At 46.5% G+C, this 23,964-nt stretch overlaps 1 protein-coding gene across 3 annotated transcripts in view; it reads left to right on the top strand.

Annotated features, from left to right (window-relative positions):
• Positions 1-23,964, top strand: part of Nav1 (neuron navigator 1) — a 252,030-nt gene that overhangs the window by 176,878 nt on the left and 51,188 nt on the right. The window contains exon 1 of one of the 3 annotated variants that reach the window (XM_021170154.3): positions 15-208. The exons of the other annotated variants lie outside the window; for them this stretch is intronic. Within the exon in view, the coding sequence (XP_021025813.1) occupies positions 156-208 (53 nt within the window). The 5' untranslated portion in view covers positions 15-155. Of the gene's footprint in view, positions 1-14; positions 209-23,964 lie in introns of those variants that run through there. 3 annotated transcript variants of the gene reach the window in all.

Here is a 23,964-nt window from a genome sequence, read left to right as displayed (position 1 = left end):
AAAAAAGGGAGCAGAGAGCCGAGGACCGGTGCGGCGTCCGCCCCTCCGCGTGGTCGCCGGCTCTTACGATTTGGGGTGCCCGCCGCGTGCCAGGTGAAGGCTGTTTCGTGTGCATTTGGTGCTCATCCATTGACTGGCTGACTGAGCCAGGGAAGATGCTTCATCTGCCCCTGCCCAGGTCGGGAAGAACAGCGAATTTTCCCCGCAGGTAAGCCTAGAGTCTGTTTAGGGCATTTCCACTAGCACGGCTCCCAGCTCCTCCTAATCTGCACCCTAGGGACAGAGTGTGGGGTCCGAAATGAGGAGGATCTTGGCCCGGCTCCTCTGCCAGAGCGAGGAGTTCCAGAACCCCAGAGCCTCTGGCTCCCCCCTCCCCCTCCACCCTGTTTGGCTTGCTGCTGTTTGGGGTTGGGGGTCTGGAGAGGTATAGAAAGAGGATCCCAGAGGGAGAGTCGGGGAGTCCTGGACGAATTCAGACAATAGCACAAGTTGATTGAGCTCAGAGGTCTGCGATTTGTAGCTTCGGAGGCTGCTGAGCCAGGTCAGGGTCCTCAGGGACCAGGGTGGGTGTCTGGAGAGGAACCTATAGCTCTGGCCCACTCAGCCAAGGTTATCCCTGACTCTGGGCATTAAATCCAGGAAGAAGGTGGTGGAAGATCTAAAGATAAGATCTATGGGAAAGGGAGAGGCATTGATATTTGTGACTCTACGGCTGCCTGGATCCCTTGCAGTGGGGCTGTGCCCTGGGGACGGGTAAGAAATGAGAGTCCTGTGATTTAAGGAAGCGCGCTGTGAGGTACAGTCCTCTGCTGGAAGGTGAGGACGAGGGAGGAGGATGGAACCTAGAAGTGAGTGTGACCACGGCTCCACTACCCTAAGTCCCCAGAGCTAGCTTGGAGAATGCACCGAACTGAGGGAAATGGCTCATTACTGCGGCCAGTGCTGGGACTATCACGGTTTCCCGAGAGCTTATCTTAGGCTATCATCCCCAGATCTACACTGGTTTCCCTCAGACCTGTGTGACTGGGAATGTTGGGGGGGGGGGGGTAGAGGAGTTGACTGGGAGAATCACGTGCTAGGTGCAGTGGCCACACCTACCACGCCTGCTTCCCTAAGCTCCCCTGGGGAGCCCAGCCTTGTCCCCTAGAGACAAGCTCCTGCCTTCTGGTGTTTCCTTGGAGGAATCCCCAAGTCTTAGTAGCTCTGCTTCCCGCAGAGGGTAGGGGAAGAGCAAAGAACTGGCCAGTGCTTGGGAAGGGAGCCCTGTTTCTTTCTGCAGAAGTGTGGACACAGGTCCCAAAACTTTTTTGGCCCCTAACCACAGTCCACAGGCGGCCGCCTTGCAAAGCTGGTAGGATTGTTCCCTGCTCCTACCACTGGCGAGGCTGTTCATGGATCCATTTAGGGTCCTCCGGGGAGGCTTTGGGTGAGACTTTTGGCTAAGGGAGTGCACGGTTCAGTGATCTGGGAGAAGGTGGAAGGAAGGGTGGGTCACAAGCTCTTAACACCACCACCACCATTCTAACTGGATTCTACTTGGGTTCCACATGGGGTGTGCCCTGGAAAAACTGTAGCTTTGCCACCTCACTGAGATGTAGTCTTTGCTTCCCGGAAACCCCAGAGGGCCCGAAGCTCCTCCAAGTGACTCCCAACATCCATCACTGCGTCTTCCTACATCCACCCTCTCTTGGTACAAGATTTCTTCTCCGTTGATAGTTTTTCCTGTCCCCTTCATGGGGCCCATGCCATCCCAGAAAAGTCACTCTGTCCTCCGGCAACCTGGTCTTTGTTGAGCTGAGTTGCCTTATCCTGGGGCCACAGCTGCTGAGTACCTGGCTCAGTTTCTGGGCAGGTGTGCTGGGGGGGGGGGGGGTTGGGGGGTGGGGGCGGGACCTGTCTGCCAAAACCCAGAGAACAGAGGTCTCCTTATACCTCCCCAGGGATGGGGCTGTGGTTTCCTCTCCATCCAAGCCCAAGATCTGCAGGCTGAATGTGGATTAGCATCCACTCGCTCTGAGAGAGGGGATGTTGTAAAGTGTGGGTTGGTCCTGGAATTGCTACACTTGAGTTATAAAGCTTAAGTAGCCTGGCTCTAGTCCACGGAGGGGGCGCTTAACCCATCCATGCCTTTCTTTGCTCTGCGGACAGCTAGAAACTTCCTGGAAAGGATGTTTCCCTGGAGCCGGTGGGGGATCAAAGAGATGTTTTCCCTGAGTGCTCTAGCTCCCCTCAAGCCCACAGCGAAGGGAGGCCGTGAGGATGCAGGGAGAATGACTTAATTGGCCCTCACACGATTCACGACCAGCTTTTGATCCGCCCTCAGCCCCATGCCTCCTTGCCCCAAGAGCAGATACCCAGGATTACAGCCTTTGCTCTGGAAGGATCTGTCTAGAGACAGCGTCCTGCACCCCCCTCCCCAAACAATAGGCTCCCCTGGAGAGAACTATTTCCCCCTCCTCTGTCATTCAAATAGGAAATCTGAAGTCCAAGCTTGTAGCCCCTTCAGCCGCCTACATTCCTTCCTAAGAAGGGCCTGCAGGTAGAGCCCGGGAATAGGTGTGAATAATACCTGTTTACTGCCTGCGCCTCACACAACCCACAGAGCCTCGGGGCAAGTCCCTGGGACTTGACTTGGCACACATGCAGTCTCTGTGAGAGGACGGATGCCTGCGAGGGACCGCAAAGCCAACCTCTCCAACTTCTCGTTAAGGGGTTTTATGAGGCTAGACATGCACACCCCAGGCAAACCTCAGTCACCGGCTTAACCTCCTCCTGCAAGACCTCTGCCCTGGCTTAGAAGGGAGGGCCGAGTGCAGTAGCAGGCTGGGGAGTCTCCTTTTCTCAGTATCCCCTTGTGCTCTGAAGCCCTGCCAAGGCTAGGGGCATTATGGACACCCATTTCATCTTCTTGGTCGTGTGGGGTGTTTTTCTTCTTCTTTTTTATCATCTCCTCTCACAAATGAAAAAAAGAGATTGAAAGTAAGTAAGATATGTCCGAGACCACAATGCAGGGACTGACTGACTAGTCTTGTCACCTAGGTCTGTCTTGACTTGAAGCGACTCTAATGACCATGGTTACTGGAGACTGTTCTCACCAGCACTAGGCCAGGCCCCTGGAGATGCTAAATGCTGAAGGTTCTGAGGCTAATTGGAGGCCTCAGCCAAGGCCTTGGGTTAGCCTCAGACTCTGGCAGGAATGTGGAAGGGGCATTTGTATGCTTGAAGTCAACTGACCTGGTGTGTAAGTCGCTCAACTGCTGACTAGCTTTGTGACAGGTCACAGGCTGCTTAGGCTCTGCCTCAGTTTCTCTCTTACTTACCTCCCGGGGTGCAGAGAGGACAGGGAGGTAGCGTGGGAAGCAGAGTGCTTTAAACAAAAGGGTGCACAGGGCAGGTATGGACCAGGTGAGGCCCTCCCACCCACGAGAGACTCTCCGCTCTTTAGATTGTGTTTCTTCCTTTTCTTTCTTTTTCGTTTTCTTTGGTTGTTGCTGTTTTTGTGTTTTTGAGACAGGGTTTCTCTGTGTAGTTCTGGCTGTGCTAGAACTCACTCTGTAGACCAGGCTGGCCTCTAACTCACAGAGATCCATCTGCCTCTGCCTCCTGAGAGCTGCGATTAAAGGCGTGTAACACCATGCCCAGCCTGTTTTTTCCATTTTACCCAGCCCTTTCCAGGTTCTAAGGATGGAGCCTAACAGTATAATAGTCCAAACAGCTCCCTGGTTTAGAGTCTCGGATTTTTCCCTTAAATTCTTAATTGTCTACCTGTAGGTTTTTACTAGTCTAAGTTCTGTGTTACTGACAGTATACTTACATTTTAATGGCAACTCCTATAAATATAGATCTTTTCTTAAAACTTGATCTGTTTTTCAAGCAGAAGTATTCATTCAGCATCTACTATGTGTGATAACTCTGAGCCAACTACTGTGCTGCTGCCAGAGAAACAGCTGAATCCCAGAGGCCTGAGATTACGTTCTCCAGCCATTCACTTACTCTGCAGACCCAAGTGAGCCCTTCAGATGTCAGGCATGATAGTGGGACTCTAACACGGTGCAGCAAGGCAGGCATAGACCCCACATTTCAGAAGCTTGTAGTTGTGCAGTGAAAACAGACAGATGCAGGCCAGAAAGATGGCTCAGTGGGTAAAACCGCTTGTAATGCAGGTCCCATTCCTGGATCCAAGTGGAAGGAAAGAATCAGCTTCCAGAAGTTGTCCTGACCTGCTCTTGCACTTCAGGGTATGCATTCACCTGACGTGTGCATATCAGCACTCCCATGTATCATACATACATATACATGCAGTAATAATAAACATGTAAAAGTCAATGCATCCACATTTCAAACTGTGAGGAATGCAAGAGAGACTGGCAGAAGGATGCAGGGTGGTGTGGAAGGCACACAGGAAGCCGCCATCTTTGGAGGCACCATCCTTGGAATGGCTATGAATGGCTTCACAGGGGAGGTGGCATTATAACTGTACCTGGAAGAGAAAAATAAGACTTTTCTAGAGAGACATAACATGAATTTATTTTGAAAGAGAAAAAGGGTTATGAGGGGGTGTCATCTTCCACGCTGCCTGCTTGGGTCATCAGTCAGTGTAGCTTCGTTAGTCGGACATATTCAACCCCTGAGGCAGAGTCCTTTGAGACTGGTGTCTAATTTTTTTTTCCCTATCCAATCTGAAGAGCATGATGTGACACAAGACATCTGGAAGCCTTGCGTAATGCCTCTGGCTTGTTCTTTTGGGGGCCTAGAGACCAGTGTCATCTCTAGTTAAGTTCAGGGAATAATAAACTGCCCTTGCCCCTGACATTAAAGCACAGTCAGATAATTCTAACTTCAGGGATTTCCTGGAAATGCTCGGCTTGTGTGTGACGCTTTAAACCATAAAAGGCTCCTGATGACTTGGTTCATCTCTGAGAAAGGAAGAGGAGAATTTGAGATATAATCTCACTCTATAGCCCAGGCTGGCCTCAAACTTAAAATCTCCCTGTGTCAGCTGGGATTACTGGCGAGTCCAAGCCACCATACCTGGCTAGGGAAGAAATACTGAAAAGGAAAGAACATCAATTCGTTGTCTCCCCTTCCCTCCCTGCGTGCCTATGCACACGGATATACAATAGCCTGCTCGCTGGGGTCTTTATTAAATGTTGAGCTCAGTTGAGAAATGATCAGTGCAATCCATGGGCAGACAGAGGTATTACAAACTACATTTATAACTTAATTACTACATATGTATGACTTACAAACTACGTTTCCTACTAGTGTGTTTCTGCAGGTGCCATCCGCATGGCAGTGGTTGGTGATCAAAGCAAAGGCAACAGGGGGAGGAAGCCATTTACCTGCAGTTGCTGGCGACTGAGCCGGGTGCTTCATGAGCGTTATCTTGTTGACTGAGAGGCGATGGTGGCCGTTACTGTTCTCCAAGTTTGTGTTCAGGAAGGGAAGGCATTTGTCTCCTGTCACGCCTTGTATATAAGTAGTGGAGCGACTGGTCCCACGTGCGTGCCTCTCTGTGATATGTAAGAGTGAGGGCTTGCAGCATAAGTCAGTTCCTCTTGGGGATGGTCACTTTCTATTAAAAAAAGAGCTGCTAATGAGATTCCCCAATCTCCTGAGAAATCGCACTCCAACAAGTCTGTTTATATCTGATTTCCCATATTGCCTCTAGACATGGAGTTTGTCCGGTCACACAGCTCATAGCGTCTGAGGACCTTTCTTCACGTGACATAAGGGCGTTATTTAATAGTGGTCTTTCAGTGACAACTAAACAGCACTGATAGGATACACTGTAAGAGCTTATGTGCCATGCCAGCTTTCAATGTCTGTTTAACCTGCTTTGGATCACATTTGGATCCTGTAATAGTCGCTCTCCATGGCTGTGATAAAAACACCATGACTAACGCAACATAGAAAAGAAAGAGTTAATTTGTGTTTACGGTTCCAGAGGGCTGAGAGTCTGTCATCATGACAGATGAGTGTTCAGTTGTAGAGGAATAAAGTCCGTCATGACGGGAAGGCATGGCAGCAGGATCAGGACCCTGAGAGCTCACATCCTTAAACACAAGCAGATGCAGAGAAGAAACTGGAAGCGGCCGGCACTAGGCTTTTAATTCCAAAGTCCCTCTCCAGCAAGGCCGCACCATCTGAACCTCCCCAAGTACTCAAATGCGTGAGACTATCCGAGTACCAGAGACGTGTCTCTGTCAAACTACCACAGGTCTCTTCAGGTTGAGCCAAATCCTGTCTGCCGAAGGGTGACAGGTCCACAAGATGGGAGAAAACTCACCAGCAAGCGGTTATTAATTAATGACCTACCCTATGTCAAGAATTGTCTAATTTTTACAAAGGAAATGAAAGTCTACCTATTTATTCAGATCCTCAGTAGAACAAAGTTAACCAGTAAGGGATTTAAGTGCTGATTGCTGACATCAGAAATAATAGTAGCTGGAAATTAGAGGCAAGCAGGTCAGAAATATGAAGGGACTTTAAGCCCAGGCTAAGGAGCATTAAGGGAGCAGTGAGTGTTCAAAGACTGTGGAGAAGTCTGTAGAGAATGTTCTGGAAGAGAGAAGTTTCCAGCATAAAAGAAGAAGGAGGGAGAGCCCTGAGTCCCAGACACACCTTAAAGAGGGTTTATGGCACATTGGGACCAATAGGCAATTTGTAGAGAACTGGTATCATACAGTCCTTGCCACTGTTGAATTCTCAGTGTCTTCGCATTCTTCACACTCCGTGACAGTGCGCCCAGAGCTCTGTGCTCCTATAAACACAGGCTTCCTGTGGAAGAAAGTGACTTTTCAGGCTTGGAACCTTTCCCCCATGTTATTTTAAGTTCTTTTCTTTTCTTTTCTTTTTTAAATTTTTTGAGACAGGGTTTCTCTGTGTAGCCCTGGCTGTCCTGGAACTCACTTTATAGACCAGGCTGGCCTCGAACTCAGAAATCCGCCTGCCTCTGCCTCCCAAGTGCTGGGATTAAAGGCGCGCGCCACCACCGCCCAGCTTAAGTTCTTTTCTGATACTGTACTAGATGGCCAGGTTTTGATCCTGGCGATCTGCCCACTGTATGCCTACTTTTTTAAAGTAGGGTTTTAACGGCTTTAAAACTGAAGGTTTGGAGTTATCACTCAGAGGTCAGCCCTTACCTAACATGAAGGGCCCTGGGCTCAATCCCTAGCGTACAATCAATGAGAGTATTTTACCAGTGGGTCCTTAAGGCAAACACATATTTGGGATTTACTCTCGGGCATCCTGGGTTTCTAAACTCTTTTGCCAGGCTCAGTGACCTAGATGGCAGCAGTGTTCCCCGGATACACATCCTAGACCTTGCTCCCTCGCCCCTTGCTCCTGTATGGAAAAGATTCCCTGTCTCGCAGATACCGCCCATGAATTCTAGGTTGTTATCCTTGCAGTTCCGGTGGTGAGTGTAGCCCACAATGGCCCAGCTCTCAGCAATCAGGATGCATTGTAAAACTTTGAGCTAGCATGAGTGGCATGTTAATTCATTAATTTTCCTCGTGTCATCATTAAGAACCCTCCTCTTCCACTCTTAGAAATTAAATATGGAGGAGGTACAGTAATTATACCTGCTCCCCCCCCCGAATTATTTATAGAAATTGCTTTTAATCTATATACCTGATCTTTGTGTTTGCCATTATAGCCCAGGTGGGTTTTTTATTCTGAGGTCCTTTTAGGAAAACCCAGGCAAAACATCAGCTTGCCTGTGGCTTGATGGCTTCTGTTCCTACCTTCAGTTGTCACACCAGAGAACCTAGAAGCTTCCATCAGACTCCACCCCTGACCTCGAAACCCCAGGGCAGAAAAGAGACCAAGTCTTCTGCTTGAGAAACTTCCCATGAGCCTCTGCAGGAGGGAGGGGAATCATTGCTTAGTCATGCACATGGGAGCTCTCAGGTTCTGAGGCACTAATTCTGGGAACCGGCACAGAGCTAATCATTATAGAAGTAGCTCGGATTCCCCCGAGGGTCCAGTCTCCTCTCCGGGGAAAGTGTTGCTGGTCTAGAGAAGCGGTGAGCCCGTAGGAGCATCCCAAAAGAAGTCCTTGACTTGGTGTCTGGGTTTCAAATACCAATCCGCTCTGGCAAGCCTTGGCTTCGCTCCGTCTTTGTTTTATAAATGCAGGCTAGCTCATTCTAACTCTAAACACTTCCGCCAGTAAAACAGTCCATCCAAATACAGTAACACTGGCCACGATCTCAGTCCAGAGACTCAAGGATAATCAGGATATTTATTTCTGTTAGCCTCACTTCCTTACCCACACCTCTGTCTGACCTTTACATTTAGCCGGGAAATTCAGAGGCAAGGGGGGGGGGAATATATTGAATAGAGGGTGGAATTTGAAGCCATGGATGTCACTCTTGTCTTCCTGAAATGGTTTTCTGCATGTCCAGGCAGATAGCATACCCCTGTAATCCTAGCACATAGGAGGTGGGGGCAGAAGGATCAGGAGTTCAAACCCAGCCTAAGCTATATAAGACCATCTCAAAAAAAAAAAAAAGTTAAAAGTAAAGTTTTGGGTCTTTTGATTTTTGGTTTTGTTTTTTTGTTTTGTTTTGTTTTTTTTTTGTTTTTTTGTTTTTGGTTTTGGTTTGGTTTTTTAATAAAGAGGAGGAAACGAAGAAATGGCTTGAGCGTCGGATGCAGCAGAGTCCCCTGCACGCACCCACTTGCTCCTCTGTCTACTCTAGCTGAGAGCATCTGCACCGGAATCAGGAGCTGCCAAGCGGCTGCTCTGGTGTGCCCGCACCTCTGCTCCTACCATCACGATGACTCCTTCCCAAGATGTGGGTGCATTTCCAAGTCTATTTATGCCCCCATGTATAATTTAATTATTAAATACAAAGACAGTCACTCCTTACCAGAACTATTATGGGATCCACAGAAATGCTGAAAGAGGCAGATTACTGAGAAAACTTGACGGGGGCAGGGAGCGATAAAAAAAAAAACCTTAAAGTTTAGAGGAGATTTAAAAAGTTCTAGAAAGCTATTGTTTTCATATTGTCGTGTATCATTAAAACCCTGTCCCATTTTTAAAGCTGAGGGTGGTGGATACAGCGCACTGTGGATCTGGGCCTGAGCAGCTGAGTTGGGAAGGTGGGAGAAACCCCTGTGGGTTCTAGGATGCTGAGCTGCAGGCACTGAGGTTCGCTGGCACCTTTCTGTGTAATTTGCTGTACAAGGACTTGCGGCTGTGAGGATTTTACACATAATGAGTGCCCGGGGCTCTTCCCTGGGAAGAAAGGACCTTTCTATACTTAATGTAGACGAGGGGCGGTCTGTACCAGAGGAGTTGCAGTGTTTTCATACGGAGGGAAACCCTCCAACTCAGAATGCTCCAGAAGGAGTGGCAGCTGGACCCTGCCAACCAAAGCAGGGTTTGACACACTGTGGTTTTCTGCTCAACACACAAGGTAAAGGAGTTGTTCCTCCTTAACGTGAGATTGGAAAGTGCAGGGTTAGGTCTTCGATACAGCTTATTTCTCATCTTGGCAAGTGGGACCACGGATGTATTTTTAGTGTGTTCATTTTCAAATTCTTTGGAGTGATAATTGTACAGTTTGATATTTACACACCCCTGACACTTGACTGACGTCCAGAGCTACCTCCAAGGAGAGCTATACTGGGACTTTGCTCTCCCAAATCTCAGAAAGGCAGGTGTCAATGTTTGGAGTGCCCAAGGGATGGCAAGGTGGAAATGAATGGAGCCAGTCTCCACCCTGCACCAGAACCTCAGAGACAGACGAACAGGATGGGTTTTGTTGTTGTTGTTGTTGTTGTTGCTGCTGCCAATGGCAAGAAGAAGTGTTCTCCAGAAACAAAACCAGTTTGATTAACTTTCTCTTCTTTTAATTTCAATCTTCCTTCCGCAGACTTCTTTAAAGATTCTGCCAAAAGCTCAGCCTGATCTCAGAACAGATTTCATTCAGAGTTGCCCAGGGTGGCCTTGAATTTGTGATCCTCCTGCTTCAGGCTCCAGAGTGCTAGGATTACAGGCTTGTGCACTAGCTCTGGCTTTCAGGAGACACATTGCAAAGAAGCATCATACACTGACCTTTCAGAGAAGCAGGGAAGGAGCAGATAGATGTCTCACTGAGTATCTACCCAGCCCCAGTCTTCTATCCAGCCTTTACTGGAGGACATTTTTGGTGCTGAAGTGAAGGCATTAAAACACCCAGAGATCTAATACTAACCTTACCCACTGATTGGTTCCATGAGTCAAAGCTTCCAGCCTTAAGCTCCCACCCCCTGGTGTGAGGGCCACCCTGCCAGGAGGTAAGAGTTTGGAGAGACTGCATTTCATTTGACTAGAAAGTACATCAACAAGGACTTTCTACAAACACGCAAAATTGCTATTGTGGAGTATTAGAAGCCAACACCACTTCAAAAAAATGCTTAGGTAGTCATATTTGTGGGGCACTTCAGGACTTCAAAAGTGACTCTGTGAACTGACTCTGTGTACAGGACGTCTGCCTCTCGTTTGGTGAATCTGGCTTGTGTAGGTGGGAGTTTAAGAAGTTTAAATCTTTTCAATTTGCTATTCTTTTCTTCCCCATTCATTCTTTGAGTGTATGGCATGTTATGCCTGAGGCATAAACATGCCTTTTCCCTCCCCTGAACACCTGGTTTCTTTGTACGTTCCTTACATCGCTCACTTATTGCTTAAGCATTAAGGGACCCCCCCCCCCCTTGTCTCCACTCCTCTCATTGAAAGCTTTGTCATAGGTGAGAGGTGGGCTTACTTTCGCATGCATGGAAAGCTCGCTGGTGAAAACGAACGTCTTTCACAATGCATTCGTGGGGCTTTTGCTCCAACACCGACCTTTGACCCCTGTACACAATGTAGCATTCAGCTGTCCTGTTCTCTCAAGTGAAAACCTTCAGAGCCCTCAACAAAGATATTTCACCCAGAGTAAGCCGGGCATGAACTAACTGACTTAAGATAAGAAGGCGGTTGGTTTTGAAATAAAGATGAAGGGCAGAGGTCTATAAAAATTACAATGCCCTCCAGGGCCGGATCACTGATTGCCCCTCCCCCCCAAGGCCCGGTTGAAGACTCAGCTTCCTTGGATTACAGAGACAAGGGAACTTTCTCTTCCATGGAATTTCTTAATGGAGTCCTTTGGACAAACCTGCCCAGTGTTCCTTGGTGGGCTTGATAACTGAAAAGGAGGGATCTTAGTGGGAGGAGGGAGCCGTTGAGAATGCAGGAGTCTAGAGGGCTTCTTGAGGTGCAGGTATTCAAAATCCTTAGTGAGCTTTCTGGACTGTGGCACAAAGGAACAAAGGCTTCCCTTACCTTAGGTAAGGTGCTAGGGAGATGGTAACTGGTGCTAGGGAGATAACGGCTTCCTCTTCGCTGTGTTCCCCTCACCGCTGTCTAGAAACATTAAGAGCTTATGAACAAGCTTTGGGTACTTCACCGGAAGGTTGGATGAGGACAGGGAGGCAGAGAGGCGAGGTAGGGCAAAGGCACAGTTTGGGTTACACACACTTTTAAAAACCCATCGCTGAGGATTGCGTTCTGGGGATTTGCGTCTGCCAGTTTCGCAGAGCCATCCAGATTTCCGTGGTGTGAGGACTCTGTTCTTTCACTGTGTCTACCTCACAGTGGTAACTTGCAAATTTTTCCCCCATGAAGCTTTATTTTTGGAGACCACTGTAATTTACATGCTGGGACCTGTTATTAACTGCTAGTTTTATGCTGTTATTGGAAATCTTTACATTAGGAAAGAATGTATGGGCTGTGCTTTGGGGGAAGGGAGGCTCAAATTAAAGGTTACCTTGTACAGTCGCGAGGATCTGTCTAGGATGTGAGAATGGATTAGAAACCATTTGCTCCCCCCACCCCCCTCCCCAAGAAAATCCTGCTGGTCCCTCATGACTGTCTGTCTTCCCAGAGGAGAAGTGCCATGTGTCTAAGGAAAAGTACCTATTTCATGGGGGGGGGGGGATGATCATGTAATAGTTTTTAAATAGCCTGTTTCTGAGCTAGTGGAGCATAAATGCTGCCCCCTGTAAGGGCCACATTGCGTATTTTATAAATGTAAAAAGCAGAAACAGTTGTGCTATATTAAATTTCAGCCCATAATTGAGTAACTAGAGAAGCCTCTATTTAATTAAATCCCACTATCCAGTGTATGACAGGAAAATTTAGTGACCTTCTGTATGACTACTGTCTGGGGCTGACGAGTGGTCACAGTATGTCTTTCAGACACCCTTCTCAGAGACAAGGCCTGGGTGATGGGTGTGCTAACTCAACAGTGCATCTGTAGTGAGTCCTTAAAAATGGCTATGCTTACTTCACACAGGGTTCTGTGGGCAGTAGAAGTGTTTCCCCCAGAAATGGTGAGGCTTCGGGGTCTTAAGAGGTTCTTCTAGTAGGTCAAGTAATTTTACACAGTTAGAGCAGACGCTCCTTCCACCGTGCCGTTTTTAACCTGTTCTGAGCCACTGTATAAGAAAACCTTCCAGAAATATACTGGGGGTTCTATTTAGCAAGTAAATATACAGGGTTATTTATTTACTGATTATTTATTACTTGATTCATTGGTTTTTCAAGACAGGGTTCTCTGTGTAGCCCTGACTATCCTGGAACTCACTCTATAGACCAGGCTGACCTTAAATGCAGAGATCCTCCTGCCTCTGCCTCAGGAGTGCTGGGATTGAAGGCAAGGCAAACACCTCTACTCTCACCTTAGATGGCACTGTTGTTGTTAGTCTAAAGAGGACTGTAAGAAGGAGCTGGGCTGACTTTCCAAGTATAGAAGCTACTGAGTTAAAACATTAGGCAGAAATTAGGTCAGGTGAATGTCCAAAGCTAGAATTTATGATAAGATGAAGAAAACAACTAGCAAATATTGATTTCTGAACTGCCTTCTTTTCTGATACGTACACTGTAGTTGCCATGTCTGTTTGGGAGAAAATAAATTCATATGGACACCGTGATTTGTTTGGAATCAGTAACTGGCATATATTGACCAAACCCTTATCTCATACTCTGTAAGAAGATACTCAGCTATCATAGCTGCCATGATGAGACTCTTGGTACAACAGACGGCAGAAAGTTGAGCTGGGTGTGATAGTGCATATCTGTATCCTAGGACTTGGGAAACAGAGGCAGGAGGATTCTGAGTTCAAGTTCTGTATATGGGATACATCCATAGTGAGTAAAAAGTAAAAGGCGATTTTTTTACTATACAGCAAGTTCTTATCTCAAAAGTGGAGGAGGGGCATGCTGGAGGTGTAGCACATCAGTAGAACACTTGCCTGGGTTCAGTCCCCAGCACTGCCAAATAAATAAGTGAGGTCAAGAGGCACATCACAGTCCAGTGCATGGTCAGAGAGGAGAGAGTCGGGATAAGGAGAACAGGAGAATAGCCCTATCCCTATGGTGAGCAGACCGAAGAATTTTAAGGCTGGTTCAGATGCAGCCCAGAAATCAGAAAGGTGTACCTAAAATGCCCTAATTGGATTAGTGTATAGATTAGCATATATTAGTATATAGGTCTTTGCTAGCCCACTAAGTTCCAGTGTGTGGAGGGAAGATGGTGCAGTACCGAGCAAAGGTAGTTGAAAGATCTGAGGGTGGCTAACAAGTGCAGCTGCAAACTTCTTGCTGTGGCTTACGTGTTCTACAACTCAGGACCCAGCAAAGCCCAGGCATGGCTTTCTTTGCCTGCTCTGACTTCTCTAAGCCCGTGCTCTGTTACGATGCTACAGTTTGTTGTGTTATTTCTACTGCATGGGCAACTTGTTTTATCCTGCTGTTTTAACCGGTTTCCTCAGCCCTTGTTCTTATTTGTTTTGAGACAGGGTCTTGTTATATAGTTCAGGTGGCCTCACTCTGGTGACCGCCCCCCGGATCAGCTCAGGAGGGGGGCATCATTACAAGCATGTACCCCAAATCAGCTTTAATTTGATTTTCATATAGAGGCTATAGTGCAAGAATCGAGGTGGTGTGGCTTGTAAAATTTGACAACTTAGGTACTCCTTATAGCCGTTCTTACACGTGGTAAAAGACCCATAAGGCAGAGATCTTAAAGAGAATTCTTTTTTTTTTTTTCTACCTACTTGCCTCAGAACTGTTTAAACTGCTGGTTGGGGGTAGGGGGGTGTTTCTAGGAAGCAGAGGGGAAAACAGACAAATGAGAACACAGAGCAGGTTTATATGGAAGTATGTGACACTTCAGTCCTCATGTGACTCCCCCTCCCCCGCCCGCCCAGGTTTACCCAGTCTTCAGCATTATAATCGTGTTTCAAACACATGACAAGCATGGCTCCCGAATCCTTCATACTGCCTTATTCATTCTCCAACAAGCTACCTTACCACCCCTTTGTGTTATTTTACGTATCACTACATGTGAGGCCTGAGAAGTGTGCCTCGAGAAATGTCCATGGCCTTGCACATCTCACCACTAAAGCTTTGGCCTTTCCGTGCACACAGGCTGATGATATCCTGGGTTGTGGCCAGAGAAGCCGGCTCCTTGATAATCCCTCAAAATCCCCACTTCCTTGCTGTTCGCTTTTAAGTTAGCTTTTTTTTTTTTTGCCTTCACTTGACTCCTTATGTTGAAATTCTCTGCATTTCCACCCTGAAGAAAAATTCCTCCCCCAGACCACATCCAGCAGTTTTTAAGACTTCTCCAGGGGTTTGAAAATGGGACAAAGCTAAGCAACCCCGCCCCACTCCCACCCCACCCCAGCCAACACCTTTCTTTGTCATTGACCAGAAAAGGCTTCTCTCCTGCCCCAAGGTTTCCTTCTGTGATGACAGGCATGGGAAGCAGGTGTGGTGTTCAGTCTGTTAAAACATGCTTGCTATAAAAACAGCAGCACTTCCATTCGCTTCTGGTTCTTAGGAGCCCACAGTGTCAGCATTCTGACAAGGAGGCTCTCCCTGGAAGCTCTCCCTGTTCAGCAGCCTGCACCTGGGGCTTTACTCTTGGGCCAAGATTTTGACTCCTCAAGATCGCTGAAGGGAAGGCGTTCCACATTGGATATTGTCTTGATATACAAAGTCCACACATATTGTAGTTCATTTCTTTTTATTGTTTATCTGGTTTATTTGGTTTAATTTGGTTTCATTCATTTATTTATTCACTTTACATTCCAATTGCTTCCCCACCCCCATCTTGTTTTGTTTTTGAAACAGGGTTTCACTGTATAGCTCTGGCTGTCCTGGAGCTATGTAGATCAGGCTAGCCTCAACTGCACAGAGATCTGCCTGTCTCTGCCTCCTGAGTGATGGGACTTAAGGGTGTGTGCCATCATACCTGGCTCTGTAGTTCATCTCGTAAGCCAAATCTTCAATGGATTTATCAAATGATGTTCTCTAAAACCAGTTGATAGGTACATCTGCCACTAACCTGGGAAAATATTTTGGGCTAATTTTCATCTAGTGAGGCACAAGGATTTTATATTTCCTCTTGAACTGTGGCTCTTGGCAGACTTTCTTCTACACTGGGGAAGGGGTTTCTTGTCTACCTCATACGCTAGGAGGTAGACATGGATAGATCTATCCCACACCCGGTTCATGGATCTCTATTTCCTGATACAGAACCATCTCACACAATCTGAATAAAACTCCTGATTTTGCATCACTGTAAAGTAAATATTATCTTGGACTCAAGAAGACCAATGAGCAATCGCCAGGGCAGGACTTCCTATAATAGGGACACATTGGCTGCCAAGTTGACCCCAAAGCCTAAACCTTGGGGAGCCAGCTGGTTGACAACTTCAACTCTGAGTCCTAACTGAGCTGCTAAAACACCAGGCCGTGGAAACAAAGCACCGCTTGTGTTTCTGGCTGGCCTAATCTTAGTGGATAGAGATGCAGATGATCCAGCCAGTTGGTGGTAGACATGGAAGGTCTCGCTTGCATCCATGTGTGGAATGACCCTTGCTGGTTCGCCCTGTACCTTCCTCCTCCCCCTGGGAGACAGAACATCGACCTCAGCCAGATAGCTCCATATTGTGATCCCACGCGTGGAAAGATACATCCAGCCCTTCCTGCTCCCCTGACACAAGAGAGTAGGGTGTGGAGTCTTGTGCAAAGCTTTCCTTTCCAGAAGGTTGCCTCTAGGATTATGGAATCTGGTAATTTCTCTGTATGTTTTCCTAGGAGGAAGATGCTGGACTAGAGAGGTACAGAAAGAATGACCTGCCTGCCAGATACAGGAGTGGTGACTGTGTCGGCTGACACCTGAGCACAGTTGGTTTTCTCTCCACTGCAGGCATGGGGCTTTGAGATTTTATGTGGTGTCTGAGAATACACACTGATCTCTCCTTGGAAGTTGTGGAAGGGTTCTGTCAAGTTACATGGCATACCCTACAATCCCATTTGTTAAAGCCCTGTTGTTGTTACTAGGAACATGCCCCTGCTTCAAGCGCATTGTGTTTTGGTGTGCAGGCTTTTTGAAGTCTGGGAACTAACCTCCTTGCCTTTTCACAATTCTGAATGCCACAAATCTGGCAGTGAGTGACTGTTGAGGTTCGGTGGAGAAGTAACAGAGGAGATACAAATAAAGTTTGACCCAGAGACCACGTTTCTATGCAGGTAGCCCCTAGAGCTGCATAGGTGGAGTGGCAACGGAACGCTGCCTGTTCATGCTCTCAGAAGTGATGCTGAATGTCCCCCAGTGACCACCCCTGACTTCAGACTCCCTGTCTTATGTTGGGAGTATTTAAAGTGCTGTTATGAACCAGACAATTTTTATATTAAGCTTGTATTTTTTTTCCTTACTAGTCATGCAGCCTTAAACACGAAATCTTACATTTCAATCCCTTATGGATAAAATATTTATCTCAAGATCTATATGAAAGTTAAACAAAATTTTAATGTCCTGTATGTATGTATGTCTGCACGTATATTTAAGTACCCAGCAGAGTGCTTCACAGACGAACTTAAGTGCCAAGCATACCGTAATTATCGTTTAAATAATGATACCTGGTGATAATCACAGAAAATACATTTGCATCAATTAGCATACATCTTGCCATCCCACTAAAAATATAATGTAAAAATGCATGCTCTTTTAACAGAAATAAGTACCATGTGTGGTTATAAAAAGGCAGCATATTAAGGATAGGCTTCACAGTGAGTCCTTCACAATCACTGGGTTTCCAAGGTGCATTAATGAGTAGAGAAGTAGAAAATTGATTTGATACAAGCTAGTAGAAAGATAAACAAGTGGGTACTTAAACAGCTTCGTGGACTCCAGGATTTAGAGCAACCGTCACCTAGGCTTTAGCATGCTGGGTGCTGGGTAGTGCAATACACAGATCTTTTAAGGCTTCTTCATACCCTCTTCTCAGTTCTGTATCATTTAAGTTGGTTTCCCACCAAGCCATCTTACATTTGGTAAAACCATAGACTCGCTGCAGTCTTTCTCCAGAAACACAGAGGTTCTGTTGGTGAAGCCCAACTGGCTGGGTATAAGTAATGGCTAATGTTGAGTCACACCCCAGCCTGCCCGATGATTAAGTGAACAGTATAGCAGCTTCCCACAAAGCAAACTCAGACTTACGTGGATTGTTCTGCTACAATGGAAATCTTGACGGTCGAATCTAGATGAAAAAGCAATTCAACAACAAAGGGAAGCCTGTCCTTAAGTCTCCTACCTCCCTCTGTCATTTCTCTTGGATTAATCCTATCAGGGTGCCTGCCAGCTGAGGGATCCATAAACTACCCTGTAACAAAGTACCGAAAGCATCCCATGAGGCTGCTGGGGCTATAGTCCCCTGTGAGAGGACAGAACGGGAGGAAAATCATCATTATCCTGTCCCCCCACCCCCATCTCTGTGGTCACTGCCAGCTTATATCCTTGATAAGTTTAATGGAATTTAAATGAGATTGCAGAAGTTTTGGAGATGAAGAACTCTAGCCCAGGTCACTGGGGTCAGAACTTCCAAGTCAGCCTCGTGGGGATTACACAGGCTGAGTTGTGCAGTGTCCTCATCTTTTATCTCATTTATGACTCTTCCAATAGCCTGGGATATTTTTTTTCTCCTTCTGTGTTTAGAGAAAGGGCACCAAGTATTTTTGTGTGATCCCTGTATCTGACTTGTATTATAATGGCATTCTTCATCCAAGGTTGTTCTCTGAATGTCTCCTGAGACATCTCAAGAGAATGGATTCCTGAGAGAAGCAGTTGTACTTTGTAGTGGGTTGGTTTCTCCCTGTTGTTTTTGAAATGGAAAACACATAGTTTAACTTGCAATAAACACTTCAGTAATTGTGGTTATGGTGAGCCCCAGGGTTTGGATGGCCTTGTTTTAGGTATACATCAGACTGGCACATTGCTTGCCCCTGACTTGAATCAAGACCCTACCTTCCCAAGCCTCCTCTCTCCCAGGAGTTGTCCTGGCCTTTAGTACGGTGACGTCAGCACAGACAGGCTTGAGGGGTTTTCTGTGAAGGGTTTTGAATTTGGAATTTGTTTCTATTTTGCTGATTTTTTTTAAAAAAATGTTCCTTATTTTGTTTTTCTTTGGTAAATTAAATGTGGACAGCATTAGGGTAATTATTAGCAGAAAAGCTTGGATGAGTCACAAGCTCTGTATTTGGAATCAACATACAAAAATTTTTGGTTAAACAAGGAAGCTTGGTAATGATGTCCATGCATGCGTGTGGAAGCACTGTGAGAGAGGATGGGAGGGAGACTTCTTGACAGAAAGGAGACAGGAGAAAACGGACATGGGATGGGGAGAGAGAGGGAAAGAGAGAGAGAGAGAGAGAGAGAGAGAGAGAGAGAGAGAAAGACGCAAAGGGAGCACCCAGCAGCTGCCTTGTTTTGTGGTGGGAAGCTTCACTCCTCAGAGTGCAGCTTACAGGGTCTAGGTGTTTATTGCCAGATCAGCAGTTCACACCAGTAGCCTGGCCTCAAACTCTTGGAAGGGGCTGCCAGAGCCGCTTAGTGAGGGATTCCTGAGCCAGGGGTATGAATGGAGGGCCCACATCCTGTCCCGCTGGCTCCTCCTACCACTCACTCAGCTAACTGAGGCAGGCTATGATGAATGACAGCCATTTAATATCCAGGACTTTTTTATCTGATGCCATACGTGTATCTAGAACATGTGCAGAACATGGGCACTCTACATGACTTCTTCCAACCTGTCTATGTGGCAGGATTTGCGTTTCTGACTAAAAAGGGCTTTTGTCCCTGTCAATCTTACATGATTCATTCCATGAGGTACAAGTAGGCTTGAATTCCATCCCACTTCAAGCTGTCACCTGCTTCTAGACTGGAGGACCGGCCGTGAGGTGCAGGCAACACTAAGGCCTCTTCGATTCTTTTCTTGCCTGTCACCTCCCCCACCCCATGGTCCCTGAGTCAAATGGAACTAGTAACACTCTTGGCAGTCTTGTTGGGACTTGTGGACAGCTTAGGTCAGAAGGGCTCCAGACTGGTAAAAAGTCGAAAGCTAAGAAGTCATTGCTTTTCTGTCAGGGTTTGTCTGGTTTACAGAGCTTTTTGTTTGATTCTTGGATTGTTTCTTGAAACAAGGTTTTGCTATGAAGCCCAGGCTGGTCTCACACTTGACAAATCTTCCTGACGCTGCCCCCAAGCGCTGAGATTACAGGTGTGTGCCATTATACCCCTTTCAGGGTCTTTTCAGATCTGTCTCAGGTCCACTGGGCCAGGCCAGCTCTGCCTTATTGCTTGGTTTTATATGGCCCACAAGCTAAAGAATGATTATATATATATATTACTGGAAATAAATCAAAAGCAGACTCATGACATATGAAAAAAATTTTTAATCATTTTATTCATTTACATTTCAAATGATATTTCCCTTCCCGGTCACCCCTCCATAACAAAAAATTGAAATTCACATTCTAATATCCATAAATAAAGTTATATGGGAGCATAGCGATTTGTCTCCAAGTTCCTCTTGATTGCCTTCCTGCTGCTTCTGACAGTGGGACAGAAACCGTATGTCCTGCAGAGGCCAACTGGAAACAGCTACTTTCCAGCCCTCACAGGAAACCAGGCCCTTCCCTGAGATTTCTGTACATTTCAAATGATTGTCACGTTCCTCTTACTTCTTGTTGGTTTGTGAGAGATGTGGAAATACAAACATTGTGTGACCCACTCCTTTCCACCTTACCAGAGACCTTGGAATTTCGAGGTGAACTTCCGAGGAAGGCTGTCAGGGAGCGTGAGCGGGGAGGGTCAGCAGGAAGGAAGTACCTTATGAACCCAGATGAAATATGTTCATCCTTCCAGATGTCTACAGCATAGAGTGGCTTCATCAGAAAAAAAGGGGGCGTCCCAGCTTCCAACTTCTAGAATGAAGATGTTTTCTTGACCAAGAGTTAAAGCAGAGGGCCAGCCTTTAATCCCAGCACTTGGGAGGGAGGCAGAGGCAGGCGGATTTCTGAGTTCGAGGCCAGCCTGGTCTACAAAGTGAGTTCCAGGACAGCCAGGGCTACACAGAGAAACCCTGTCTCGGGGAAAAAAAAAAAAGAGTCAAAGCAGTATTGTCTGTGTCAGGGCCTGATGGCGTGCATCTATCTACCTTAATCCTAGCACTCTGGAGGGAGAGACAGGCAGATCTCTGTGAATTTCATACATAGTATGACCTTGCCCTGCCCCAAACCCTACACTTTTCTTGATGTTTAACTTTCTGAGCATTTTGGTTAGTAGGAGTTAAATGATGTGTCCATACTTGGGGAAACTGAGGGTAGGACAAACACTAATTTAATGTTCGTAGCAAAGCCAAGTGGAGATAGAAACATACGTCCCATGTTCCACAGCAGGCTCCTTTAAGGGTGAACTTGATGGCATTCCTGTGAGTTTCCCCCGTTTTGTTTTGGAGCTGGAATTCCAGCTACATCACAGCCTCTTGAAGACTTTCAATTTCCTGGCTTGGGAGCATCTGAACAGGAAAATGCCTTGATTTTTTTTTTTTTTTCATCACCCCTGCCCCTTTGAAAGAAGTCAAAGAAGGAGAACAGGAAAGGCTTGAGGCAGGCGAAAAGGAAATCTCTGAAACCCGAGGCAAGTCGAGGCCAGCGGAATCAGCATTCTTCAGCCACAGTTGGTCCTAATTAAGGAGACTCCCGTTGAACAGCTCAGCTTTCTGCTGTGTGCTCTCCTGCCAGCTGACATGGCAATGCCTTAACCTCCATCTCGGAAACTGTCTCTCATGTCTCCCCTTATATCCTCGCTTCTTTCTCTGTCCCCTGCTACCCTACAATTACCCTCCGCCACATGAAACTCCCAATAAAACATATCGATACCTCTAATCCAATTACCTCCATTTTGTCCCACAAAGCGCCATCCACGCTGTTTGCCCGGGTGAATGAGTGCATGGAGCCTTTCGGGGAGCACTCACAGAACATGATTTTGTCGCAGAGAGACAATATCCTTGCAGTCAAAGCAGCCACGATAGATAATTCCTTCCACTTCAACCTGACTCTTTGGCTTTCCCATACTGCAGCTTCTACCCATCTGTAACTGATGGAGTTGCTTTAGAATGTTTTGTCTTTTGTTTTTGTTTTCCAGATGTAGAGACGTGATTAAAGATCTAGTGTTGGGGGCTGGAGAGATGACTCAGGGGTTAAGAGCACTGACTGTTCTTCCAAAGGTCCTGAGTTCAATTCCCAGCAACCACATGGTGGCTCACAATCTATAATGGGATCCGATGCCCTCTTCTGGTGTGTCTGAGGACCACTGTAGTGTCCTCATATACATAAAATAAATAAATCATAAAAGAAAAGAAATTTAAAAAGAGAATCTAAATTAAAAAGATCTAGTGTTGGGCCCTGGAGATGGTGAGAAGGGCTCCTCAGAATATAGTCTGAGAACTTTAGTTCCATCCCTGGTACAGACATGGCAAAAGAGAACCCTCTCCTGGAAGTTGTCCTCTGACCTTCTCCATACACCATGGTATGCGCACATCCATCCACACATAGACACACATAGACTTACAGATAGATAGATAGATAGATAGATAGATAAGATCAATCACACAGATACACACACACACAAAACCTAACAAACAAATGAATGTAAGCCTTTTATTTTTAAAAAGCCCTAAAAGTAGCTAAGCATGATGGCACAGCATTTGGGAGCCTGATGCAGGAGGACTCCTATCAGTTCCAGGTCAGGCTTAGCTACATAGTGAATTCCAGACCAGCCTGGACTACAGAGTAACATCTTATTCCAATAAATAAATAAATGCCAGGGGTAGAAAAAGTTCTGGGTTGAAAAGTAGCCTGAATTGGAGAAGCAGTCCTGTCCACCGTAAGACAATGGGGATAGTAATGTGTCCATGAAACTGGTAATATCCATCCTTAATGCTTGCCGGAGTCTGCGTAGACTGCCATGATAAGATAATACAGGCCAAGAGGCTTAAACAACATATATTTCTTTTTTCAGAGTTCTGGAAGTTCCAGGTCAGGGTGCGATTGGAGTTGGTTTCTGGTGGAGCTGCTCTTCCTGACTTGTAGACTGCTGCCTCCCCACTGTGACCACACACTGAAAGAAGGCTCTGGGCTTTCCATCCTCAATAGGATATCGCCCCTATGGGATTAGAGCCCTACCCTGTGACCTCATCCCCATCTCTAAATACTAGTCACTAGATGAATGGGGGGGGCGAAGGCGTAATTCAGTCCGGAACAACATTTGGCTGGAGATGAAGCTCTGTGCTTAGCAGGTTCGGGTCTCTGTTTTCAATCACCAGCACCAAAGCAAAAGGCTCTGAATGTTCAAGTTTTTCCTTGAGCGGGGGTGGGGGGTGGGATGTGTGTCGCAGTGGGGGGCATAAACACCAGTCGGTGTCTAGAAGGAAGAAAGTGTGATGGCAGACATCTTTAATCCCAGCACTCAGGAGGCAGAAACCAAGGAGGCAGATCTCTGTGAGTTTGAGGCCAGCCAAGGGTACATAGTGAATCCCTGACTCTAAACACACACACAAATAAAACAAAATAGCCGGGCGTGGTGGCGCACTCCTTTAATCCCAGCACTCGGGAGGCAGAGGTAGGTGGATATCTGAGTTCAAGGCCAGCCTGGTTTACAAAGTGAGTTCCAGGACAGCCAGGGCTATACAGAGAAACCCTGTCTTGAAAAAAAAAAAAAAAAAAAGAAGAAGAAGAAAAAAAATACCAAATAAATAAAACAAAATAAAATTTAAAAGATGCAATGAGTAAGGCAGTGTTATGGAGTGAAGATGAGAAATTTAAAGGAAACTTTCTGGATCCCACATATGCTTAGAATCTTGAAAGTATCATCAGATACCAGAACCTTGACCTTGGGCACAGAATTCTGTAGATAACTATAAGAGCCCCTGGCTCTCCAGACTGTAAGTGTCACTGTCCTAACAGACTGACCATAAAGCATTGTCTGGACACTGTGCCTTATTTGTTTCAAGTGCCATTCTACCTAGGACTGGATCTCTAGTGACCCTAAGCCACCAGTTATGCATATCAGACGTTTAGGAGAGAGGGTGAGCGAGGGCATGTGGGGACCGGAGTAAGAGTTGACGAAGTTGACGAGAGTTGGGACCAGGCAGGCAGATGTTTTCTCGATTTTCTGTTACATCATCAAAAATAGCAGCAGAAGTGCCCTGGTATGCGTCAGAGTGGCGTTGTACTCCGGTGGTGTGCTAGTTCTGTGTTTATTTACACTAACTCCCTTTCTAAATGCCTTAGGGGACCCTGGCAGACTTTTAGAAATTATGGCTGAGTGACTCGAGAAAAGGGTAGTGATGGAAACCTGTGATTCCAGAGCTGAAAAGAATGACCAAGGGAGGGTAGGACATGGGGGATGGGAGAAGGAGGATATGGGGGAGAGGGCGATACTTGTCTTGATTTTCCCTTCAGCTAGGTTTGCTCTCAGAAATATTTCCCAATTCTGCAAAACTAACCTTTGGATTTTCCCAAGTTGAGTCTAGGTCAGAATTTGTGGCAACAGATAACCCTCAAGTGGTGGGTTCTCT

Source organism: Mus caroli, unplaced genomic scaffold, assembly GCF_978045245.1.
Source record: "Mus caroli unplaced genomic scaffold, Mus_caroli_1 scaffold_1, whole genome shotgun sequence".
Lineage (NCBI taxonomy): Eukaryota > Metazoa > Chordata > Mammalia > Rodentia > Muridae > Mus > Mus caroli.
This window is presented reverse-complemented; position numbering and strand designations above follow the sequence as displayed.